The following is a 24727-nucleotide window of genomic DNA, read 5'->3' as shown; positions in this document are numbered from 1 at the left end:
ATTGCAACGATCTCTGGGATTTCTAATTGTATTTACCTGGTATTAAAAAACTCAATGAAAAGGTTATCTAAGTACACATTCCAATCATCAGAATCACTATTTTTTCATAAATAATTTCAAAAAAATCTATTTTCCCCCCAATACAGACAATACAGATTTTTTATGATTGCCAATATTTACAGATTTACGAAAAAAATCATCTGACATCCCTATTCAGATTACGGCAGAATAGTTGTTGATGAATATTTATTTCAAGTCAATGTTTTTTTTCCTCTTTTTAAGTGAGAGAAGTAGGGGAACGTCAGTGTGATATATTAGCACAAAAGATATTTTAGTTACCAGATAAAGACCGAAAGAACCGAAGCGACACGGTTCCCTTTGTTCTGTTATTCGAAACATGTGTGGTAACTAACTGTCAAATCGTATGTATTTTTCCTTCATTGACATTTAGATCCCCTATCCTCGCCAGCAGAAGGTGTTCCGGACAGCGACGACAGCGACAATCTTTATCTGGCAACTAAAATATCTTTTTTAGCAATTCCTGATCATAATATCTGATTTACAGTTCGTCTTTGAGTGATAAAACGGCCTACTTTTCCATACCAACGAAATGGGTGCTTTAATGAACATTATGAAACTCAAATGGGTTGCATAATATTCATTATAACACTCATTTGGGTGCTTCAATGAAAAACCAACATCAGAACAGTAGTTACATGACTACATTTTGCTGAATGAGCTTGGGTAAGTGTTCAAATAGTAGGGGTATTCACGTAGCGCTTGGTATTCAGTGTATTTCTTGTATACGTGGTATATTTAGCCAAATATTTACGAGCTGGTATTTCTTTCAAAGGAAATCTGACTTACGCGACTGTATGCCGATACACTTCGATTTTGATGTGTATTTGTTTACACCGATTTAGAATACCATGTTCAAGGGTATTGATATGATATTTTTCAGAAAAAAAAAAAACAAACGTGGAATCTTGCTCTAAATAATCAAGGTTCGACAAGTTCCTATGTGCGTTTATTTAATAAGCTCATTGCTATCACTACAGGTTGTACATGACATTTGAGCGAGGCTGCTTTTCTCATTCTTATATGCTGCGTTTTAACAGGGCAAGTGAATTAAACAACTCAGTTGAGTTCAATTGACTTGCCAAAAGTTGAACATATTCAACTTTTTTTCGTTCAAGTGAATTAAATAAAGGTGCTTACACGTTCAATTCGCGTTTAATTCAAGCGACTTGCTTAATTCACATGTCTTGTCTAGACTTAGAATTACGGATAGCGCTAAATAATAGATAATAGTCGAAATATATGTCGCATGCATGCATATTCATAAGTGCGCCCCTTGCATCTAGAAGTATTTTAAAAATTTCCATCTTTCATTCTCAAATAAGCTACAACCAATCATTCCAGACCATTTGAACAATATGAAATTATTCTCTCTTTTCGCTATACTTTGACATAAGAAAATATAGAACAGATAATTTTGTTTATTTACACATCAATATACAGAGTACACTGCGTGGAGCGTTCACATGAAAGTAGTGGTAAACATTTAGCAAATACGCCTTGTTAAAAATACCACCCTACATGAATACCCCTACTATTCTAGTGTACTAGTGTATTCTTTGCGTCGCGTAATACATGAAATAGTTTGATGAGCATGGCATCACGGAGAAAAAACATTGGTAAAAATAACTAAAATTTAGGTTGATTCAACCATACTTAAAGTTTGAAATATGCACAAACAAATTTCCGATTTGCTTCGACCAAACCCATAGTTCAAAATAAACTAATATTTCAGTTTGTTTTTGTTTTGAATTTGCAACTCAAACAAACAAATATTTGTTTGAAATAACCAAAATGTTGGTTGTCTGATTTTGACAGCAAAGGAATCGTAGGTAAATTCAACCAAACCATTAGTTTGATTTGAATAAAGTTCAGTTTGATTTGACCTAATATTTTGCTTGGAATTAACAACAGTAAAGTTTGATATAACCATCAATGTTGTTTGGAATAACCAACAAAATTAATTGAAATTAAATGGTAGTTCCAATGCTGTAGCAGCTCTGATTTCGTAATTTAAATGTGCCATATTAATCAAAACAGCTGATTTGAAACTAGCTTATTCAATTAATATGCCACTTGAAGTATTTTGCTCTTTTTCTTTCGTTTTTTTTTATCAGAAAATAATGGCCTTAAGGGTCGTACACATATTACGTAAGCAGTTTTGCGTTTTCTTTTGCACAATATAAATAATAAAAAAATATTTGTATGGAATCAATCTTACATGAGGGTAGGGGGGTCGAAAAACAATTGCTTACGTAATAAGTGTACGACCCCTTACGTAACACTACTATGTTTCAGATGTTTCATTTAATAATACGTACGATGCAAAAAAAATTAGAAAGTCCAATTCTTAGATTGTTTGAATGGTTAACAATACAGAATAACTTTTCATAGTACATTCTCGTTACTTATTATAATTATGGCATGTATTTACACTGACGAATAAAAAACATACACTGGATTTAAGGCCTCAAATGTCTAATATAGCAACTTATTTATGTCTTATATAATAATGTATCTTCATTATATTTATCGCAAATATACTTTATACATTGTTATTGTTCATTTGCCATACAACGAGTTACTGTTTATTACTCCATTTAATAAAACACACCACTGAATTTTAACTTTTTATAAATCTGTTTCGACCTCTACAGTAAGGCCGTCTTCAGTAACACCCAGTTTTTTGCACGGTTTGGTTTAAGTCGATTAAGACGAAGAAAATAACAAAAAATCAAAGGAAATTTAGGTGGTATTTAAAGAGCTGTGAAAGTTCAGGTTAACCGAGAAATTAATTAATTTCAACCGCGTAAAAACCCTGGATATTTTACTCGACTCGAAATAAAGTCGTTCCAATTGCAATTAAGTAAGTTAAGTAACAATCTAAATTTGAATATGAAATATACGAGTGTCTTATGAGAAGTAAGCAAATCCCTCTAGGAAGATTTCATAAATAATAATGTTTCATTGTTAACGTTGATTCTTACAAACTATTTTATTCATTGCGTACATAGTTTTTTTTTGTAAACTTATTGGTTCAATTTTTTACCCTGCTTGGTAATAGTTACAAAGCCGTAGATATGTAATATCGTTTACTACATGTAAATTTATAAGTTCTGATTCACAGGATTCTATACTATCTACCAACTCTATCGTAGTTCTAGTATTCAATTCGTAGGATTGTAAATGTTCATTAAATCTACTAATTTCAAACTTCTCACATAAAATAAAAAGTTTTTTATAATTGTTGAACAGTATTTCAACTATTTTAAAAATTTGTATCATTTTCTTTCGAGTTATAATGAATATTGACCCCCTATTATAAAGAGTTCCGCATTTGACGAAGTATTTCAGAAAGCTAACAGCTTTCATTTCGATATTGTTCAATTCAAAATCAATGTGCTCATGAGGTTTAAGTTCACTTAAATATATCTGATTATTATCATACGATATTTTTGGAAAAATGAAATTGTTGTTCATTCTATCGTACGCAAATTTGAAGTTGGCTTTTGTGGCTATGGATGAGCACATATTAATGCGATTACTGTTTACTCTACAATACGCTTTAGATTCTTTGTGTTTAGCTTCGAATCTCATTGACCAATGCAAACGCAGTGTGCCACCTTTCAAAATTGCAGTGGGGTAGTGAACTAAATTATGGTGTTTAGGTTTGAGAGTATCCTGAAATAGTTTTACATACAGTTCATGGTGGAAGCTAATAACTGATCTTAGTTCTTTGATAAGTGCAAAAGGAATCTCTCTCAACATTGTGATGTGAACAATTTTAACTAAAGCACATGTAAGCTGCCATACCTCGTCCTTCTCAGGTACTAGAGAACCTATGATTAATGGAAGAAATGTAATCAAAGTTTTCATTTCACTGGCAGTGCATTTGATTTTTTTCATTTTAACGTGTTGATCCTGAATATCGTGAATTATGTTGTCAGAACTTAGGTTTCCGTAAACAAAGTTATTTTTTCTCTCGTTAAAAACGCTCATTTTAAAATATTGTTTAGTGTAAACAAAATAATACAATATATGCTGTAGATCATAAATGCAAACGCCTTCAAAAATGTCATGCATGACATCGAAAACGAAGTTATGAGTCACATGGTAGGAGGGTATTTTATTGAATATGCTAGGTGCTTTGATCCCTGTCTCCGAAACGATTTTTAACTGAACGTCATGTTGATAGTCGGCAATGGTACGAAACACTCCTGGATATTCTTTAACGTCTGTTTCCGTCAGAACTCGTTTCCTTTTACAAACTCGACAAAAATAGTTAGCTCTGAAACTTTCAACATAATTCAACACTCCGTTTACACCTAAATTATCGCCAAGTACAAATCCTAGTACAAAAAACACTTTTTTGTCTGCTCCGTCAACTTTAACTGTGATGCCTTCTACCTCCAAATTGATTAATAAGTCTATCAACTGGCAAAGTGTTTTATCATTGCTATACTTTTTCCTGTCTTCGGTTTTTATGAACCCTACGGTTATTATGTTACTTAATTTTCCTAACAAATAAGCCGGCATACAAGGTATATTTAAGTATATGGCGCAAATAGAAGTGGATTTTGAATGACAAGATGATGTATCGCCGGTGGTAAAATCGTCGAAATAGATATTAATGGGGATCACGGTGCTACAACACATTCCTGAAGTCCTCTCTTGCCAAATAGAACCATCAATCAAAGAGCGGATCACACCATCATTAGACAGCTTCAAACTATTCATTATGGTATCGAATACTCCATCGCTCTCCAAATAGGTTTGTAGCATGAACTTTACTGGCATCAACACTCCTTGAACTTGTTCATGGCCCTGAAATGAAATAAAAAATCATTTAGTTATTTAGCATGCATTCTTTGATCACAATCATTTTCAAATTATTACCGATTCTGAAAGCGCTTCAGCAGACTGTGACAGTTGCTCCCCATTAATAGTGATGAATATTGGATCGTTGTAAAATCCTTCCTTCTTTAGTTGCTGTATACATCTGTACTCTGATGTACAATCGTAGCTTCCAAGTGTAGTGAAAAGCAACTCCTTACACGTACTAGTCATAGCTCCCGCTTTTTCTAGCTCATCAATTACTGAGCCTAGGGGTTCGATGATGTTCTCTTTTATATCCTTATTGATTTCGAATGCCACTTTCCGTGCTAATCCGTTTTCGCTTAGCCACTTTAACGTCATGGCCATGCTTAATTTTTTTGCATCAACAGTTTTTGTTTTCGTGGGATCATTGTAACCGCTTGTATCATTCTTTCTTTCAATTTCAGTTGAATTATTTTCTATGGAAATACTTCTATGTTTGTCCTCGTCTTTTCGTTTGCTGTTGTCATCAATAGTACTGTGTGTTTGTTCTATATTATCAACTGTAGTTTCGGTGCGGTTGTATTCAGTTATAACATTGTTTGTACAAGATATTATATGTTTTCGCAAGCTAGTAATCGAAGAAAGGACTCGACCGCAATGTTTTACACACATGTATCCTAGTAGTGGGTCATGCATTCGTTCAGCGTGGCGAAGATATTGAGGAATTGAACTACCCTCCCATCGACAGCATGATGACGGACAGCGTAACATATTTAACATCTAGCGTTGATCACATTGTGGATCGAAAGCACTTTCGCCCGACAAGCGGTTCCAAGCGGGAACTCATAGATGACGTGATCGAGAAGATTCCAAGGTCCACTACATTCCGCAGCAAACTCCAAGTTGTAGACTTTGTGAAGCTTATAGCAGATGTCTAACGCCTTCAGAAAAGTAGGAAGCTGGTAGAACACATCTCCAAACGATACGATGAAGAAGTTCAGTTTAGATAATTCAGGTCCAACAACGATTACCAAAGGGCACGAAGGCATTCCTCTACTCTTAGAGCGTGCATTCTGGAAGGCTTCTACCTTCGGTTGAACGTCCGTTATGTTCTGCACCCAGAAAACAAAGCTGTTTCGGTTTTCGATGTAACTTGGTTTCCACTTTGATTTATTCGGAAGATTCACAACAGCGCATGGTAAAATGTACGGCAACAGCAACGAGTATACAACATCTCGACAATCTGTTAACAAAATAAAAGTAATGATTTAATTCAATTATAATTTAGTTATTCAATCATTATCTGAGTTACCCTCATTCAGTTCAGCTTCCAGCAATTTCAGGATCTCTTTCCCAGACTTGTCAGTTACATCTGCTAGAAGAATAGGTTTAATCGATGCAATAAACCCATTCCATTTGTCGAAAAGCGCTGAGTTCTTTGTACGGAACTTCGAGTCAAAATCGATACGTGCCAGTTGATACCCGTCGGATTTCCTGAGTGTCGGAAAATGTTCCAGAACAGCTTCACTTGATCTTATTCTCAACTTCGACAGTTCATATAAGCGGAAAGAGCTCGTAGATGCCCATTTTTGCATAACAGCTGCCCATTCGTCTTCGTGGTGCCTAATCCATGTCTTAGCTTGTTGATACTCAATCCCTAAAAGCATTTTTTTTGTTAGTATACGATTCTAAAATCAAATTGAACACCTTACAATCAGCATCCGAAAAAGAAACTGAAGGAGTGATATTTTCGCTATCGTTCACTTCTCGTGGCGTGGATTTGGGGCAGGCGTAGTTGCAGTTTCGATCATACAAGCAGCCTCTAGGCAAAGTTCCGATTCTAGTTTTTTTCCCCGCGACCATAGAAAATGTCGGCTGATACCAAGAATCCTGCAGATAAAAGTAATATTTTGTATTCACACGATAAACGAAGCACTAGCAATAACACATAAATAATAAGTCAGCCAAAGAAATATATGCTGTTTATGACTGCATATCAGTAATTGTGAGCACAACAAATATTAAAAATAAAAAAAACTCAATCACCTGTGATTCTGATGGAAAAAGTTCTTTCAATTCGGTAGCGCGACTTAACAGTTCATTGTGAGTAAGTTTACCGTACATATCTTTAAACTCGTCAACGACAATATGGGTAATACTTCTTTTCTGTGATTTTGTTAGGATAGGCGATGATTTGTAAGTCTCAAGAATATGTCTTCCTCTGGCTGAGTTGGTGATGAGAAATCGAGCTGAACAACTCTCCCTTTTCAGATTTACTGGGTTGTCCTTAATCTGAGTCTGATTGCTAACAGACTTCAACGGAGAGGATACGGGTGGTAGATCCTGAAAATTTGAAATTTTATTTCAAATTCTTAAGAAACATATGCTATGTAACAACCTGTGAGCTTCTCCAAACATTCAGTCCATGAATGATTTTAGTCCTGTCTCCAAGGAATGGATCACCCAGTAGTTCTTCAATTTCCTGTCGTTCAATCACTTTCAGTGACTCCAAATCATAACCATTAACTGAATTACAAAGCAATTTCGAATAAATAAGTGCTTATGATATATCAAGTTAATTAATCTCACCAAGAAACTTGTTGATGACTTCGATTGACACGTGAAAGGATTGTAATAATTGTACAATAGCCATATTGTCTATATTAACTTCTTCATATGATAGATCAGCTTCCTCATGATCATCATTTTCATGACCATGTAAGTCTGATTCCTCAGCAGAACCGGTTTTAGGTTCTTCATCAATTTCTCTTTTCATTATCGCTGCAAACAAGGAAATAAGCCAATTTAATTATTTCTAAAAATCCACATAAGTGTGAGTGTGTGTGTGCGTATGTGTGTATTTTTTTTTCTTCCTAAGCAATGGAGGGGGAATCTGCTCAACAGACATCCTGGGTTGTCCAGGAAGTGCGGGGTTAGGGATCACCTCCAACAGCAAACGAGGGAGGCAGGACTACATCACAGGACAAAACAATCGACAAAAGGATCGAGTTCGACCACAGAGCATGACCACCGGTATGACCCATCAAGCCGACTCCGATCCCTTGGACCACCTCTTATTTGCGCCTGAACTAGCCATCCTTGAGTCCACGCGCCACCTTCTGTGTAGCTCCGAGGAACTTCTGGAGGAGTTTGTAGTAAAAAAGCCTGATTGGATTCCCGAAGGAACTACTGGTGGAACTTCAGAGGAACATCCAGTGGTATACCCTAGAGGAAGAGAAAAAATATTTCTGAAGGAACTTCAGAAATCCTATTTCCCGTGAAATTTCTGCTAAATATCGTCCAGGAATTCCCTGTAAAGTTCCTGGAGGTATAACCGGAGAATTTCTTGGAAAAACTACTGGAAGAACTCCCACAAGCACTTCCGGAGGAATTCCCACATGGAAGTCCTGAAATAATTCTTAGAGAAGTTCCTAAAGGAATTTCCGAAAAAATATCTGAAGGAATTCCCAGAAAAATGCCAGGAGGAATTAATGCAGAAATTCCCAGATGAAATCCTGAAAGTATTCCCAGATTAATTGCTGAAGAAAATCTCTGCGGATTGTTCCGAAGAAATTTCTGGAAGAACTTTTGGCAGATATCGAAGTATATTTCGAGTGAAGTCCGGAAGGAATTCTAGTACACTTCCGCGGAAAATCTCCCGGAGAAATTCCTGAAGGAATTCCTGGAGAAGTACCTGAACAAACTCCCGAAAAAATACCTGTAAGAATTTCTGGGGAAATACTTGGACGAATTCCAGAAGAAATTCATGAAGATATTTCTAGAGGATTTCTTGAAGGATATTCTGAAGTAATTGTCAAAAGAATTCCAGATTGGAATGCTAGATGATTTCGCTATTGAATGTTTGGAGGTATTCCCGGAAAATCTCCTGGAAGTAATCCCGTACGAATTAAAGGAAGAGTTCCGAGAGGAATGCCTCGAGAAGTTCCTAGAAGAATTTCCGAAGGAATTTCTTATAGATTTACAAGTGAAATTATGGAGCTAAATCGGAGGATTTCCGTCAGAAATTTTTGAAGAAACTTCAGGTAGAATTTTGGGAAGAAATTGCGTATGTATTGTTGCGGGAGCTATTGGCTGGTGGCTTGGAACCGATGCTTACAGCAAATAAAATACATATTTGTAATTCATTAGCTAAAAAGCTGAAATAATATATTTATTGATAGTTATTTACATAACGATTTTCAGAGGAATTTGTGGATAACTTTCCGGAGGATTTAGAAGGATAGAAGGATTTCAAGGAGAATTCAAATCAATTGAGCCCGAAATGTTTCGAGTTGTTTTGAACTTTCATATATTATGGATCCTGGATGCCCTAATAAGTTCTGGGAATTTTTTGAATTTCAACCACGTATTTCTGTATATGATTGGATCGTAAAGTGCACATGTACCCGTTCAATCCCAAGTAACAATCTCAATGCTTCGAAGATTTATACTAGTTTTATAGAGGTTTTATTACGGCATGTAGAAATGCTTAAAGTTTTATTTTGGTTTTATTCAGTTGTCATTTAATTAGATCCGCAAGAGTGCTTGAGAACTACGTTTTGAATTCCAATAAAAACCACAGCTCTTTAGGTTTTATAATGCTCCTGTGTTCCTCCTCAGAGCTAAAAAATGGACCTGACATAAAGCCAGCAGTTAAATTATATGTTGGTTTTGATCAAGACTTATAAAAGCTGCCAAGATTCGTAGAGTCCTGTATAAAACCCACACACAACCTTTACTCCTGAAGAAGACCTGCATAGGAATACGAAGCTTGAAACTACTACTATGGATATTCAGACCGCATCGTGCTTTCGTGCTGTGCGGTTCTTTCTCTCTTTGCGGAAGGAAGTTTTTAATACTACCCGAAGCTATTTTAATTTCAACAGTGCTTCTTAGCGCTATTTGTACCCACTGATCCCGTTACGATCTTTGCAAGGACCCGTGCCTTCGTTTTACGTTGGACCCGTTTGCGGAAGTAAAATTCCGACAAGCGGTGGTAATCCTGCAGGGACACCGTTCTGGGAAAAAAAAACCTCTTAGAAGGTCACGTCTCCACGCTCAGCAATGAGTATTAACAAAAACAAGAGGAAGGGGGAGTCTCTGAATTCTCCACTTCCTTCAAAGAAACAAGGTTTCAAGACCGTCCTGCCCAAGCGCGGAAAAATAGAAGGAAGCTGGAGAATTCAGATATTCCTTCTAACTCTAATATCGGAAATAATTCTTCTCCAATCGAACTGAGCAATCAGTTCGATTTGATTAATGATGAAATTGAGCAAATCGAATCTACCTCTAGCCCAGGTGATTCGATTCATGCGAAAAAGCAAAGGATTCCGCCAATTGTGGTATCTGTTGCCGAGTTTTCTGGCTTCCGGAATGAGATTTTGAGTAACCTTCAGGGGATCAAGGTTTCATTTCAGATTGCTAGGAAGGGTGACTGCCGCGTTTTGCCGGGATCCTTTGACGATCGCAAACGTCTTCTTCACTATTTAACTGAGAAGCGCCATAAATTCTTCACATACGACGACAAAACTGAGCGATTGTTCAAAGTCGTCTTGAAAGGTCATGAATGAATGACAAATCACTGGATGAGATTAAAATTGAAATTTCTAAATTACTTGGATTTTCACCAGTCCAAGTAATTAAGATGAAAACCGAAACCCCTCTCTGGTACTTCCCAGAGGGGCATTTCTCAAGAATTTTATGTAGTTCTTTTTAACAAAAGTGAACTAAATAATATGAAAAGTTTGGAAAAGGCCTGTATTATGTCTCATGTCCGTGTTACATGGGAACATTTCCGCAGGCCTGGGGAAATTTCCAAACCCTACCCAGTGCCGTAAGTGCCAAAAGTGGGGTCATGGAACCAAACATTGTCACATGGATGCTAAATGCATGATTTGTGGTGGAACCTCTCACGCCAAGGACGCATGTCCTGTGAGAGAAGATTCCAATAAATTTAAGTGCGCAAACTGTGGGGGCAATCATAAATCCAATTTCTGGGAATGCCCTTCACGCAAAAAAGTTTTGAATTCCCGTGCAAAATTGATAACGGGAAATTCCAATCGGATCCCAGATTCGACGGGTAGAAATTTTTCAAACGCTCAAATTTCGAAACCGGTTACCGGTCGAGCAATTGATACCCACCACAATTCACAAACAAATTTTGCCGCTCGTCAACGGGTAGCAAGCACTTCAGTAAATTCCAATTTTTCCAATGTACCTACGTATGCAAACATCGCTGCTGGTAGACCAAATTTCTCTTCTCAAAATGAGGTTTATACCCATGTCCCAACGGAAAATAACGGTCATGTTGCCGATTCAGGTAGCATGACTGCTTCCGATTTTGATTTTTAACTGAACAATTGCATCACATGATTGATGCAATGTTCAAAGCAATACCATACCTGAAGCTGTTCAGGTTGGTATAAAGTACACAAAAAATTGTTATCGGACTCCGTTTCAATGGATCCAAATAATTGTGTGAAAGTTCTAAATTGGAATGCCCGCTCTCTAAAGGGTAAGGAAGATGAATTATTCAACTTCCTTTCAGTTCATAATGTGCATATTGCCATTATAACTGAAACGTATTTAAAACCAGGACTCTCCATTAAAAGAGATCCAAACTATTTTATCTACAGAAATGATCGTCTTGACAGCGCCTGTGGTGGGGTCGCCATTGTCATTAATAGACGTATCAAACATAAATTATTTTCTTCGTTTGAAACCAAAGTTTTTGAAACCTTGGGTGTTTCTGTTGAAACAAATTTTAGACAATTTTCCTTCATTGCAGCCTACTTGCCTTTTCAATGCAATGGGCAGCAAAAGAATTTGTTGAAAGCTGATCTTCAAATTCTGACTCGCAACAAATCAAAATTCTTCGTAATTGGTGACTTCAATGCCAAACACCGTTCATGGAATAATGCTCAAAGCAATTCCAATGGTAAAATTTTATTTGAAGATTGTTCTGCGGGATATTATACTATTCAATATCCCAATGGACCAACTTGTTTTTCTTCCAGTCGAAATCCTTCTACAATTGATTTAGTTTTAACGGATTCAAGTCAGCTGTGTGGCCAATTGGTAACTCATGCTGACTTTGACTCTGATCACCTTCCTGTGACGTTTGAAATCTCACAAGAAGCCATTTATAATCCAATCAGCTCTACTTTTAATTATCATAGAGCTGATTGGGATTTATATAAAACGTATATTGATAGGAATTTTGATGTTGATATTCCTCTCGATACCAAAAGTGATATTGATAATGCTCTCGTATCTTTGACAAATTTAATTGTCGAAGCCAGAAGCATCGCAATTCCGAAATGTGAAGTTAAATTCAACTCCATTATTATTGACGACGATCTTCAGCTACTGATCCGTCTTAAAAATGTGAGAAGAAGGCAATACCAAAGAACTCGCGATCCCGCGTTGAAAGTTATTTGGCGAGATTTGCAAAATGAAATTAAAAAACGTTTCGCTATTCTGAGAAATACCAACTTTGAGAATAATGTCTCGAAGTTGGATCCCAGTTCGAAACCCTTTTGGAAATTAACAAAAATTCTTAAAAACCTCCACAGCCAATTCCAGCGCTTAAAGAGGGAAATCAAATTTTATTAACAAATGGCGAAAAGGCTCCAAAACTTGCTCAGCAGTTCGAGAGTGCCCATAATTTTAGTCTAGGTCTCACTAGTCCAATTGAGGATCAGGTTACACGAAGCTTCGAAGACATTCTCAACCAAGATAATGTTTTGACCCTTCGTTGGGAACTAATTTGGATGAAGTGAGATCTATTACTAGAAAATTTAAAAATATGAAAGCACCGGGTGATGATGGTATTTTCTACATACTAATCAAAAAACTTCCTGAGAGCTCTTTATCCTTTTGGTTAATTTATTTAACAAATGTTTTCAATTGGCATACTTTCCAGATAAATGGAAAAACGCCAAAGTTGTTCCAATTTTGAAGCCGGACAAAAATCCAGCTGAGGCTTCTAGTTATCGCTTAATCAGTTTGCTTTCTTCAATAAGCAAACTGTTTGAAAAGATTATTTTAAATAGAATGATGGTTCATATTAATGACAATTCTATTTTTGCTGATGAGCAATTTGGTTTTCGCCATGGGCATTCAACCACTCATCAGTTATTAAGAGTTACGAACTTAATTCGACTCAACAAATCTGAAGGATATTCGACTGGAGTTGCTCTTCTTGATATAGAGAAAGCATTTGACAGTGTTTGGCATGAAGGTTTGATTGTAAAATTGATGAATTTTAATTTTCCTCTGTACATCATTAAACTGATCCAAAATTATTTATCAGATCGCTCGCTGCAGGTAAACTATCAGAATACTAAATCTGATAGATTACCTGTAAGGGCTGGTGTCCCCCAAGGCAGCATACTGGGGCCCATATTGTATAACATTTTACTTCTGACTTACCTGATTTACCACCAGGGTGTCAAAAATCTTTGTTTGCAGATGACACAGGTCTCTCAGCCAAAGGGCGTAGCCTTCGTGTCATTTGTAGTAGATTGCAAAAAAGTTTGGATATTTTCTCCACTTACTTGCAAAAATGGAAAATTTCCCCGAATGCTTCCAAAACTCAGCTTATAATTTTCCCACATAAGCCGAGAGCTTCTTATTTGAAACCTTCTAGCAGACATATTGTCACTATGAATGGGGTTCCAATTAATTGGTCTAGTGAAGCTAAATATTTAGGACTTCTGCTAGATCAAAAATTAACTTTTAAAAATCACATTGAAGGCCTTCAAGCCAAATGTAACAAATATATTAAGTGCCTATATCCACTTATAAACAGAAAATCAAAACTTTGTCTTAAGAACAAACTTTTGATTTACAAACAAATTTTTAGACCTGCCATGTTGTATGCTGTGCCAATATGGGCTAGTTGCTGCAATACCAGAAAGAAGGCACTCCAGAGGATTCAAAATAAAATTTTGAAAATGATTCTGAAGTTGCCTCCGTGGTATAGTACCAATGAACTTCATAGAATTTCTAATATTGAGACATTGCAACAAATGTCCAACAAAATAATTTCCAATTTTAGACAAAAATCGTTGCAATCTTCTATTGCAACGATTAACTCCTTGTACCCTTAGTATAAAATAGGTTAAGTTTAGTTTAAGTTGAAAACATTGTAATTCCTACATGGTTCAATTGAACCAGAGGAAAAAATTCTAACTGCCAGAGGCAATTGAAATGTATTAATAATAACTAAAAGCGTAACATAGCAAATAAGGATGATAGTGTTAAGAAAACACGGAACACCTAGTCTAAGAGATGAATGCATGTATTAGATAATTAGCAAATAAAATTAGTTAAAAAAAAAAAAAAAAAAAACTACTATGGATAGAAACTAAATTTTCAGCACAAATTGTTTGACCCACGGAAGTCTTTTCATTTCGCTTTCAGTCGAAAATGAAAAAAAAAACATTAGCAGTTTTTTAAATGTCGTGAATTATGTAGGGGAACTGTTTCGATCTCCATCTCACTCACTGAAAATACATTCATCTTATCGGGAAGTAAAGAAATACGGCACCAATTTTTTCGCTTCTCTCCTCCTGCTGAAAAAAATCTGTGTGTGAAAAAAATGTGTGTGTGTGTGTGTGTGTGTGTGTGTGTGTGTGTGTGTGTGTGTGTGTGTGTGTGTGTGTGTGTGTGTGTGTGTGTGTGTGTGTGTGTGTGTGTGTGTGTGTGTGTGTGTGTGTGTGTGTGTGTGTGTGTGTGTGTGTGTGTGTGTGTGTGTGTGTGTGTGTGTGTGTGTGTGTGTGTGTGTGTGTGCGTATGTGTGTATGTGAGAGTGAGTGCAATCTACTCAATTGTTATGTGCGTGATTTATAAAGGTTCAAAGGTTGCAAAGGTTCACATGGCTATTCAACATCGCTTTGTAGAGCGTAATATGAAGAACAGGGATTGCAATATTGTAATTCCAGAAATTCCTACACGGCTCAATTCAACTTGTAACAAAATCCTAACTGCCAGAGGAAATTTAAATGACATAATAAATAATAACTAAAAAAAAGTCGAGTCAAGTACGAAACACTGAAGACGGCCTTTCTGTTGAGGTCGAAATACGTATCTGTCAAGATACAATTAAGTGGTGGAATTCAATGGGATTGTACAAACTCGTCTTATGACAAGTAAAAAAAAAAGCATAGCAATTAAGAATGATAGGGTTAACCGAACACGGAACACCTAGTCGTAAAGATGAATGCATGTATTGGATGAGCAACAAAAATGTTAAAACTTACATTAATCCACTTAGCGTTGGTGGCGCCTTTCTATTGCATTATGAAAATGAGAAGAACTCATAAGAAAGATCAAAATTGCACTTTTGGGGAATGATTTCGACTTTTTTAATCAATTCATATCTATTTGCGGTCACTTGAACACATTGCAGCAATTTCAGAAAAATTATTAAGTATATCCAGGTATTCAGTTAGCCTTTCCAGCAAAGGCGTAATATCACCAGTTGGGAGAGGGTGCTTTGGACTCTCGGTCCGGCCTAGGATGTTTCTGGTGGGAAACATTGTCGACTCTATGATTATATATATAACTTGCGTACTCCACAAACAATCGAAACCCTTGACCTTAGTTTAATAAGTAATAACAACAATGTTGTCTATGAATACGTAAAAGGTAAGAAAGATATACTGCCTGTAATCACATATTTGTCCCATATTTGCTGGATTTCCTATTCATATGGGACTGGTATGCAATTGCAGGCAGTATAGAGCTTGTTATTCGATATTTCTACACTACGTGAAGTCTATTCGATGTAAGTTTCTTCAGTAAATAGCAGAATACTATCACACTCATTTTTCATTATATCCCATTGGCAATTAATTAGCAGATTCTGGTATGGTCATTTTTACAGTGACTAAGCTTTTACTAAGCTAAGTTTAACCTGTTTTTAGGAGAAAAATTTATTGTACGGTGCTCCTGACATTCACAGATAAGATCGAATGTGTACAAGAATACCGCAGTAAGGTCTCCGCCAGAGTAAAGCCCCAAACGCAATTCAGCCTCGTTTCCGTCACCGTTGTGCTGTATTGCGTGGGGGCTTAAAAGTTAGTCCATATATTTTCTGTAAAATTTTCCGTTTCCGTTGTCGTTCCGCTGAATTGCGTTGGGGCTAAAGCGTGCCGGGCGAATTAGTTTAAACAGTTGTTATTTCACTTTCCCACCCTAAACATAAATCCAGATATTATCGCCCATCACATAATTTAATAATTCAATAGTAAATAAGCAACCGTTTTTTTTCATTACCACTTTTTTCAAAACAAAAACACTTCATTTTAATTTCCAGTTCTTTTCTCATATAATTTTATTTCAATTACCTGCAATTTCCTCGGCCAATTTGCGGCTACTCGGCCGGACAATAATTTGTTAAAAAAAATCACAAAATCACTCACAAAAGCACTATTTAATTTCACGGATCAAAATGAAACCTCCAGATGAAAAATGATGTGGCACTATCAGAAGAAAAAACACGAGCTGCATGAATGTGACGGCTGACAGCAGATGAACCAAACTAATAATCAAGTTTGTTTTGAACCTAATTTAAGGTTGGTATTCGCCTAACCAAAAAAATAGTTTATTTTTACCGAACAATTAAGTTGATTCAAACTAGAATTTCAGTTTAATCGCGTTCGGATTAAGCTGTTGGAAACAGGCTAAATTTTATTTGAAACAAACTGGTTTGTTGCTGAAAATAACTTTTTTTTTTAGTTTGGATCAACTAAATGTTACTTAGAAACAAGGTGTTTATTATGGTAAAAATTAAGCAAAAACGAAGTTCAATTCAAATCTACTCGCCATTTTAAATCGAACAAAAGGTGACTTTGGATCAAGCAAAAAGTTAGGTTGAATTTCAACCATGCTTTTGGTTATTTCAAACTAATGACATTTCTGTCCGTGATCAAAAATGTCCATAGGCAAGTACACCTATCGCTTCACGGCTTATCGGACTATGCAATGTGGTACAAATTCAAGTCCATTTTTCGTCATTGCAAAAAATAGCGTGTGCAATTCATTGCAAAACTCGATTTTATCAGCACTCGTAGTATTTATCCAACTCGGCAAGCCTCGTTGGATAAACTTACAACTCGTGCTGAAAAAATCATCTTTTTGCAACTTGTTGCACAAACTACTATTATTAGAACGGTTCGCTGGTTAGTGAATAGCAGGCCAAGAATTATTGATTTCGCTCGTTCGATTGTGTTTAACGTTCTGAGTGTTCGCCGAAAATTCGAGTTGATTTGGAGGCTTAGCAAAAGCCGTTTAAACTTTGTATGAAAACTATCATAAAAATCTCGCATGGACTCGTGGCAAACGTGCAAAGGTACATTCAATTTGGCAGTGGGAATCATTATTTGCTGCCATTTCCTACTGGCATGCATTCTGACGTGGCAAGCGCCAATATGATCTAATAAGTACTTGTACATTGTACAATGTACAACATTGAAGATGAGTCCCCAGCAAAAATCTGTTAGTTTTCGGTGGAAGCTGATCTGGACATAATGGAGAAGCAACTGTGGTCGGTAAGTCAAGCTCAAATGTAAGCTATCTTCTATAAGTAGGGTGAGTATGCCGGTTTTGGCCGCTCTTGGGTCTAAATTGGCCAACATAGTTTTAAAACATAATCGATCAGTTTCAACAGTCAATTTGCCACTAATAAATAAAGGGTGTACGGAATCAAATTGCATCACTTTGAACTACTCGCCAAAAATTAGTCAACCGATTGTCATGAAAGTCATTTGGCCGAATAGGTTATTTGGCCGAAGGGGTTATTTTGTCGAACGGGTCATTTTGCCGAACGAGTCATTTTGCCGAACGGGTCATTTGGCCGAAAAAGACGTCTCACTATTCACTTAGCACTACTCACATTTTACAGCGAGAAGTGAGACGTCTCACTTCCAGTGCTTAAAGAGGGAAATGAAATTTTATTAAAAAATGACGAAAAGGCTAGTTTTTGACTCTTCGTTGGGTACTTATTTGGAAGAACTGAGGTCTATTACTAGATAATTTAAAAATATGAAAGCCCCGGTTGATGATGGTATTTTCTGCAGACTTATCAAAAGACTTTCTGAGAGCTCTTCATCATTTCCGGTTAATTTATTTAACAAATGTTTTCAATTGGCATACTTCCCAGATAAATGGGAAAACGCCAAAGTTGTTCCTATTTTGAAGCCGGACAAAAATCCAGCTGAGGCTTCTAGTTATCACCCAATCAGTTTGCTCTATTCAATAAGCAAACGGTTTGAAAAGATTATTTTAAGTAGAATGATGGTTCATATTAATGACAATTCTATTTTTGCTGATGAGCAATTTGGTTTTCGCCACGGGCATTCAAATACATGGGCATCAGTTATTAAGAGTTACGAATTTAATTCGACTCAACAAATCTTGAGGATATTCGACTGGAGTTGCTCTTCTTGATATGGAGAAAGCATTTGACAGTGTTTGGCATGAAGGTTTGATTGTAAAATTGATGGAATTTAAAATTTCATCTGTACATTATTAAACTGATCCAAAATTATTTAAATTATTAATGACCAAACTGGGATACGTAGCAGAGAGATTGTTTTCGGGCTGGTACCATAGGTACCAAACCATGCAGTATTGTTTCTCGTTTTGCAGCATTCGTTATCGTTCGTATGATTCCCTTTACTGCGGTCGATAAGAAATGCAGAATGGTAGTTACAGTACTGTCCCTTTTCGTTTCCCGTATCTACCATCATGGGTGGAGGTTCTCTGGTTTGGGCGACAATTGCATTACCCACCCATGTATCTCTCATGGAAACGGCATACATATACCGAACACCGATGGGTCGTTTCCAGTTTGGAAAATTCGTTTGTGTTGAAATGTGTTTGCATTATGATGGATGCAATGCAGGAGTCGCGAAGGAAGATTATGGCATCGCAAAATTCCACTCTATGCCGCACAGTAGAAAGTATTGGATATTCAACAACATGTAAAAGCGCGACTATTCGCTGCAAACGAATAATCACGCTGAATAATCATTCGCTGCAAACGAAATAAATACAATCTGTCGCAGTTTTAATTTACAGTCAAATCTTCATGAGTCGATATGACTCATGGAAATTTCGAGGTGTGGAATAGAAGCTATTTGAAGAGACATCACAGTAACCCAAAACATATTTTTTAATATGGCATAATTTGCTTCCATGAGTCGATACCGAGTTAAAGAACATCGATTCATGGAGGTTTGACTGTATTTCGATAAAAAAAACAGTAAGATTCGATTGAATGTTGCTTGACCCAAATATCTGCAAGAAAATACATTATTAAAATTACATAATATTTTTATCTGTGCAGCGGGATTTCAGTGGAAGTAAAAATTACCATTGCCAGTAGCAATGTACAATATATCCGAGTATTTGACTTGCCACCAGAATATAAGTAACGAGCTGAAACAGCTTCTTGCGGGGAAGTGGATCGTATTGTTCGCGAAAAAATCCCGACAAGCTAGATGTGGGTCATATGTACACCGGGATGAGAGACGTGTAATCGATGTGAAGAAGGAAATGGCACAATCCTTGTTTGTTAAACTTTATTATTGTGATTTTTAACCTTAAAGTAAGTTCATCGTTTAAATCCTCAATCGCTGGAAGTGTCGAAATGGAAGAGAAAGGTATTCTATCAATCAGGATCTATGAAACAAATATTCTATGTGTCGGGCTACGGAAATCATACTCTGGTCCGGAGTCGTTATCACCGCGAAACAGCAATCGGACAAACATCTGCAAAAGCGACGGAGAATGACGTCACTGAAGTGCCAGAGGAGAGGAACAGGTGTAAACTAAACTAGAGGTATGCATCGCCACACCAGTTTCGTACTCATGCCGCCGCCGACATTTTTTGTCGTTTAAAATCTGTCACGCCGCTGATCTATAATTTCCCATGCCGATTCAAATTTGTATAAATCCGCAGAACTTTTAGTGAAAACTCCGAAGAACCAGAGGAATATCCTCAGAACTTTTTTGTAGAAATATCAAAGATTTTTTTTGGCATTCCATTTATCATCCTTTCGAAATTTCGAAAAGATTTCCGATAAAGCTAAGAAGAACTAGTTGAAGAATTTTTCGTTGAAATTCAAAAAATTTTGGCTGAAGGTTAGAAAGCCGAATATTATTTGGTCAAACAAACCATAAGGCCGACATTCTTCTGGTCAAAATGAACATACGGCTGAAAATGTCGCTCGGCCGATCAAGTCATTCGGCCGAGAAAGTCTTCTTGATGAATAGATTATTTAGCTGGAAATGGCGTTTGGTCTGAAAGGTTGTTTGGCAGAAAGGGCTATTTAGTCGAACAGGTTATCGTGTTACGTTCAAGAAATGGCATTTTCAACAGTATGGCTTTTCTGGTGCATAATAAGGCCGATACAAATATTAAATTTATTTTATGTCACACGGTGTAAAAAAATGGATTATTATCGAAGTTTCATGTACCTCTGATTTTTTTTCATAGAAAGTTAGGCAATGTCATTAGAAATAAGGCACGGGGTGTTTTAAAATATTTCATCGGCGATTTTTTGAAAAAAAGTGATTTTCATTGTTTTCTGCTCCAATATTCTGTATAAAAAGTTAATTGACAACTCAGCAAGGGATGAATCATAGTAATTAACTCTCAAAATTGGAAATATACACATATGTAACATTTGTATTGATAAAATCAATTTTCAAACAGATCAAAAATGTTGAAAAATCATTTGTTTCTGTATTTTGAGCGTTTTAGAAGTATTTTTTCGGGATTATTTTTTATTTTTACATGAATCACAATCTGTTCCTGCAATTATCATCTACTTCCAGCCTTTATCAATTTCTCTGGTCAATCTTGCATTTGCATTTTTTTTTTCTTTCAACATTCGTACTAGATAGCCAGCCCATAGTCAGTCTGCCGTAATTTCGTTTCGTAATATTGTCCTCTTGATACACAGTCTCATCATTTCTGCGGTACGCATCAAATTTTACTTGAAAACTACAAAAGCTTCTCATAACTTCCATGTTCCATGTCCGATGACTGCTGGATGAACTAAAGTTTTATATAGAGCGAATGTCTTTTCTGTATGTATGTTACGGAAGCTATGCTGCTGCTACACAGTGTCATATTTGATTCGTTCCATATCTGCGGGGGTTATTCATGCTTTTATGGGCAGTAAACTGGTTACTTACGTCTGAGAAGGCCATTTTCGCAGCAGCAATACGTCTTTCAACTTTACTGGAAACATCCCAAGTAATAATTATGACTTTATAATGTTCTTCAAGATAGCGATTTACTCTTTAAGTGTGCAATAAAACCATAATAGATACAACGATATTATTAGGGACCATTGTTTCACTTCACAAACATTCCAAGGTTAACAATTTCCTCAGTACCTCCAATCTTATCTCTTACATATCCTCTCATTGTATTTCTATCTGTAACACTACACTATCTACTTCGTAATGGCCGAGCGAATGGTTTATTCTTACCGTGTCCTATGAAGCATATCCACTATGAATAAGGTTACCTTCGGCTTACGTAATCAGTTTTATGACCAATTTTACCTTTCGAATTTTACTAGTGGAAGTTAATACGTACAATACTCAGTGAGAGGCCAGAAAAAAGCGTGTGGCGCATGAGTTATGAGCTGTATCATATCAGCATTAGCATTAGCATTGAGCAATTCGCACAAATTCGTAGGTGGTACAAGCCAAGACTATTGTATGAGAGTAGCATCACTTTCATCTGTTACCACAGATATTGATTTGGGACTAACCACTATCTCTTAGATGGAAGCAATGCACTCTTCAATAGTCGAGATCTGTCCTAGCCACATCCTTGCGAATGCTGAGGAAGGGGAAGGATGGTTTGTTGAAGACCTGCTTAAGAAAGATGCAGAGAACTTTACGACCTCTCATAGATGCCACGGGAGTTTTTTTTGGGTTTGTGTGGAAGGTTATAACAGTAGGAATCGTTTTGGTAGAACGTGAAACACAGAAAGAGCTAAGGTAGAAATACAAAGTAGGAAAGGAACGAGCCTGGAATTGAACCCACGACCTCCTGCTTATAAGACAGAAGCGTGGCTACTAGACCACCGAGCTCTTATGAGTTATGAGCTGTATCATTTATAGTTATGAGCTGTATCATATGTTCAAAAAAGAAAATGTTATAAATTTTATAAAATACGGCGCACTTCAGTGGGCAGGTCATCTAGCGCAAATGTTGGAAGATGGAATTATAGACATTTTATTTAACAGATAACAGGATAGATGCCGGAGATAGATGATAATTGCTGAAAAAGGAATGTAATTCACGCAAAAAAAATCTAAAAAAAACACTTTAGAAACGCTTGAATCACATAAAAAAATTTTTTACCACCTTAGATCCTTAGATTGCTTCTATATACAGAAAAGCTACAATTGTGAATATTTTCAATTTTGAGGGTTAATTACTGTGATTCATCCTTTGCTGAGTTATCAATTGACTTTTTATACCGAATATTGGAGAAGAAAACAATAAAAATCACTTTTTTCAAAAAATCGCCGATGAAATATTTTAAAACACCCCGTGCCTCATTTCTAATGACCTTGCCTAACTTTCTGTGAAAAAAAATCAATAACAAAAAAAAACGATCCGATTATTTTACAGTTATAAATTCTAATATTGCTTTTTGCATTGAAACTTTTCGTTTCGTCGTTGAAAGCAATGAAATTTGTCTTCAGCGACTGCTTCCCCGATAGACCTTTTGTACATGTTTTTTACTCATACATAAATAATACTGTCAAAACTTGCATTTGACAATAAAAAAATCAGTTAAAAGCTCTATTTTTTGACATCGGTACACTCACACAAACAATCGACATTGATTGTCAAAAATAAGGGTTACCAACTTGATAACTTTTCCCTTGTTGCCGAGTCTGGCGCTGAGTGCTCAGCGCAGAAACCCAAAGGTGGGAATCAAATTTTGGGATTTATGCGCAATACTGTCCATCGATAGAGTGATACATTCGAATTTTGGTGAGTAGATCAATCCGATTGAATCTCCAAATATTTCGAAAACTCGCGAAGGTAGCCCCAGCCTTTCTGACTCATGGTTCCATGTCAATCGCAATTTCGTCATCTGATGATATCAGACTGTCAATATATTGAAGTCCTCCCGTTGACACTCAACCACCTGGTCCTGCGGGCATTGATGGTGGACCCACCGCAGAGAAGGATGATTTTTGAAGAATGCTGGCCAAGATTTGAAGAAGCTGTTCGAATTTTTTTTTTTTTTTTTTTTTTTTTTTTTTTTTTTTTAAACTTTATTAATGTGTTTTTTTAATTCTAGGATTAGCTGTTCGAATTGATGGAACCAACATTTCAGCTTTCCAAATCAGTTAGTTATTGAGGCAATAATCTTCGCTTGTTGCAGCTATCTTTTCTTCATCAACCAGGATGTCCACCCACGCCAGCCTGTCCTGTCTGCACCAACGCCCGACTCCCACTTACAGAGATACCCAAGTAATCAAAAGTTCCTTTAAGAGTACGTTTTTCGCTTAATCAGCTTCACTGAGCTGCTTAAGCGAAAAATGTACTCTTAAAGAAACTTTTGGTTACTTGGGTACATTCTGTAGACGGGACTCGTACTTTACTCATCTGATTCTTCCCGTTCCTTAGCCATTGATTCTATACGCTTCTCAATCTTCAGTCGGGTTACATCTGTAATCCATTCTATTCGCTGAGTGCGCAGCTCATCCAAGTTTATCTCGTCGGTTTAGATAAAAGTATTCTTCGCCGCCCACTTCTATTCTACGCTGCCACCTTCCAGAACATCCACCACATGAGTTCCATATTCTTCAACGAACGATCTCTTCACAGCTGGATCTTCTAGTCGGTCTATGGTAAATCGACACCCGAGTGAATTCTCCTCCCGCTGAATTTTGGAAATGCGTGGTCGGATCTTGCAAATTAAAAGATGATAGTCAAACTTGATGTATGTCATCGCTGCGTTCATTACGGACTCAAAAAGGCACCGTCTCCATTTTCAGGTGATCCATTTCCAGAGGAGCTAAGTACTAGCTCTGACAGCTGAAAGAATAGTGAGTCAAACGCTGTCCCCGGTCAATGATGATAGAAAAGCCGCAACAACTGGCGATAATCGCCTCCTCTACGATATTTCACGACGCCTGATTGGAGCAAGGAGAAATCCGTGGGTGCCAGAGAAACAGGCGACATGTCAGTCACTCACCGATCCAAATGAACGTTGGTTCGACCATTTAGAACAACTTCTTCTAGTTTTGACGATTTATCCTAATTCAGATATAGGGGAAGGTTAACAATTCTCGGACGGCAGCAGAAAAGATTCCGCCCGGATGATCATGTGAGAACCTTACTGTCATGCTTGACATCACCCTGGAATGGGTCAATGAATTTCAAGAGTCCCTCCATTTGGTACTAATTGACTACGGAAAAGCCTCCGATCCTCTGAATCACGAAAAACTGAGAGGCGTTCCTAGAAGCAAGGGAGGTCTAGACAAAATCCTGAGTCCAGCACAATATAATCGCTAAAGTGAGGGAAAGCTGGATGTATTATATCTCTGTTACTGTTGCCCATAGAAATCGACGAAATCATGGGCCTCGCTAGTAGCCCACCAACAAAGAGCAATCGTACTACCTCGACCCAGATGACGAGACTGCAGTACTTACGCAACAGTGGAGTAAACTGAATGACCTGAACGTTCCCCTCATCAACATCCACAACACCGAATCATTGGATGTGAACAACTCCAACTCCAGGGTAGCCGGACAAACAGTGGATAATGTCGA

At 36.9% G+C, this 24727-nt stretch overlaps 1 protein-coding gene across 3 annotated transcripts in view; it reads right to left on the bottom strand.

The window, feature by feature from the left end:
- LOC134212419 (platelet-derived growth factor receptor beta) overlaps positions 1 to 24727 on the bottom strand; it is a 538624-nt gene that overhangs the window by 166740 nt on the left and 347157 nt on the right. The window contains exons 13-16 of one of the 3 annotated variants that reach the window (XR_009979273.1): positions 6609 to 6786; positions 6209 to 6553; positions 4975 to 6139; positions 4361 to 4902 (exon numbers count right to left, since the gene is read on the bottom strand). Coding sequence is in view for 2 of the 3 variants with exons in the window: in XM_062690251.1 (XP_062546235.1) it covers positions 3124 to 4902; positions 4975 to 5592 (2397 nt within the window). In the remaining variant the exon portion in view is untranslated. Of the gene's footprint in view, positions 1 to 628; positions 638 to 2388; positions 4903 to 4974; positions 6140 to 6208; positions 6554 to 6608; positions 6787 to 24727 lie in introns of those variants that run through there. The other 2 variants (XM_062690251.1, XM_062690252.1) reach the window with 2 other exon arrangements.

The sequence above is a fragment of the Armigeres subalbatus genome, chromosome 2 (assembly GCF_024139115.2).
Source record: "Armigeres subalbatus isolate Guangzhou_Male chromosome 2, GZ_Asu_2, whole genome shotgun sequence".
NCBI lineage: Eukaryota > Metazoa > Arthropoda > Insecta > Diptera > Culicidae > Armigeres > Armigeres subalbatus.
The sequence above is the reverse complement of the archived record's forward strand: the minus strand, read 5'-3'. Positions and strand labels throughout refer to the sequence as shown.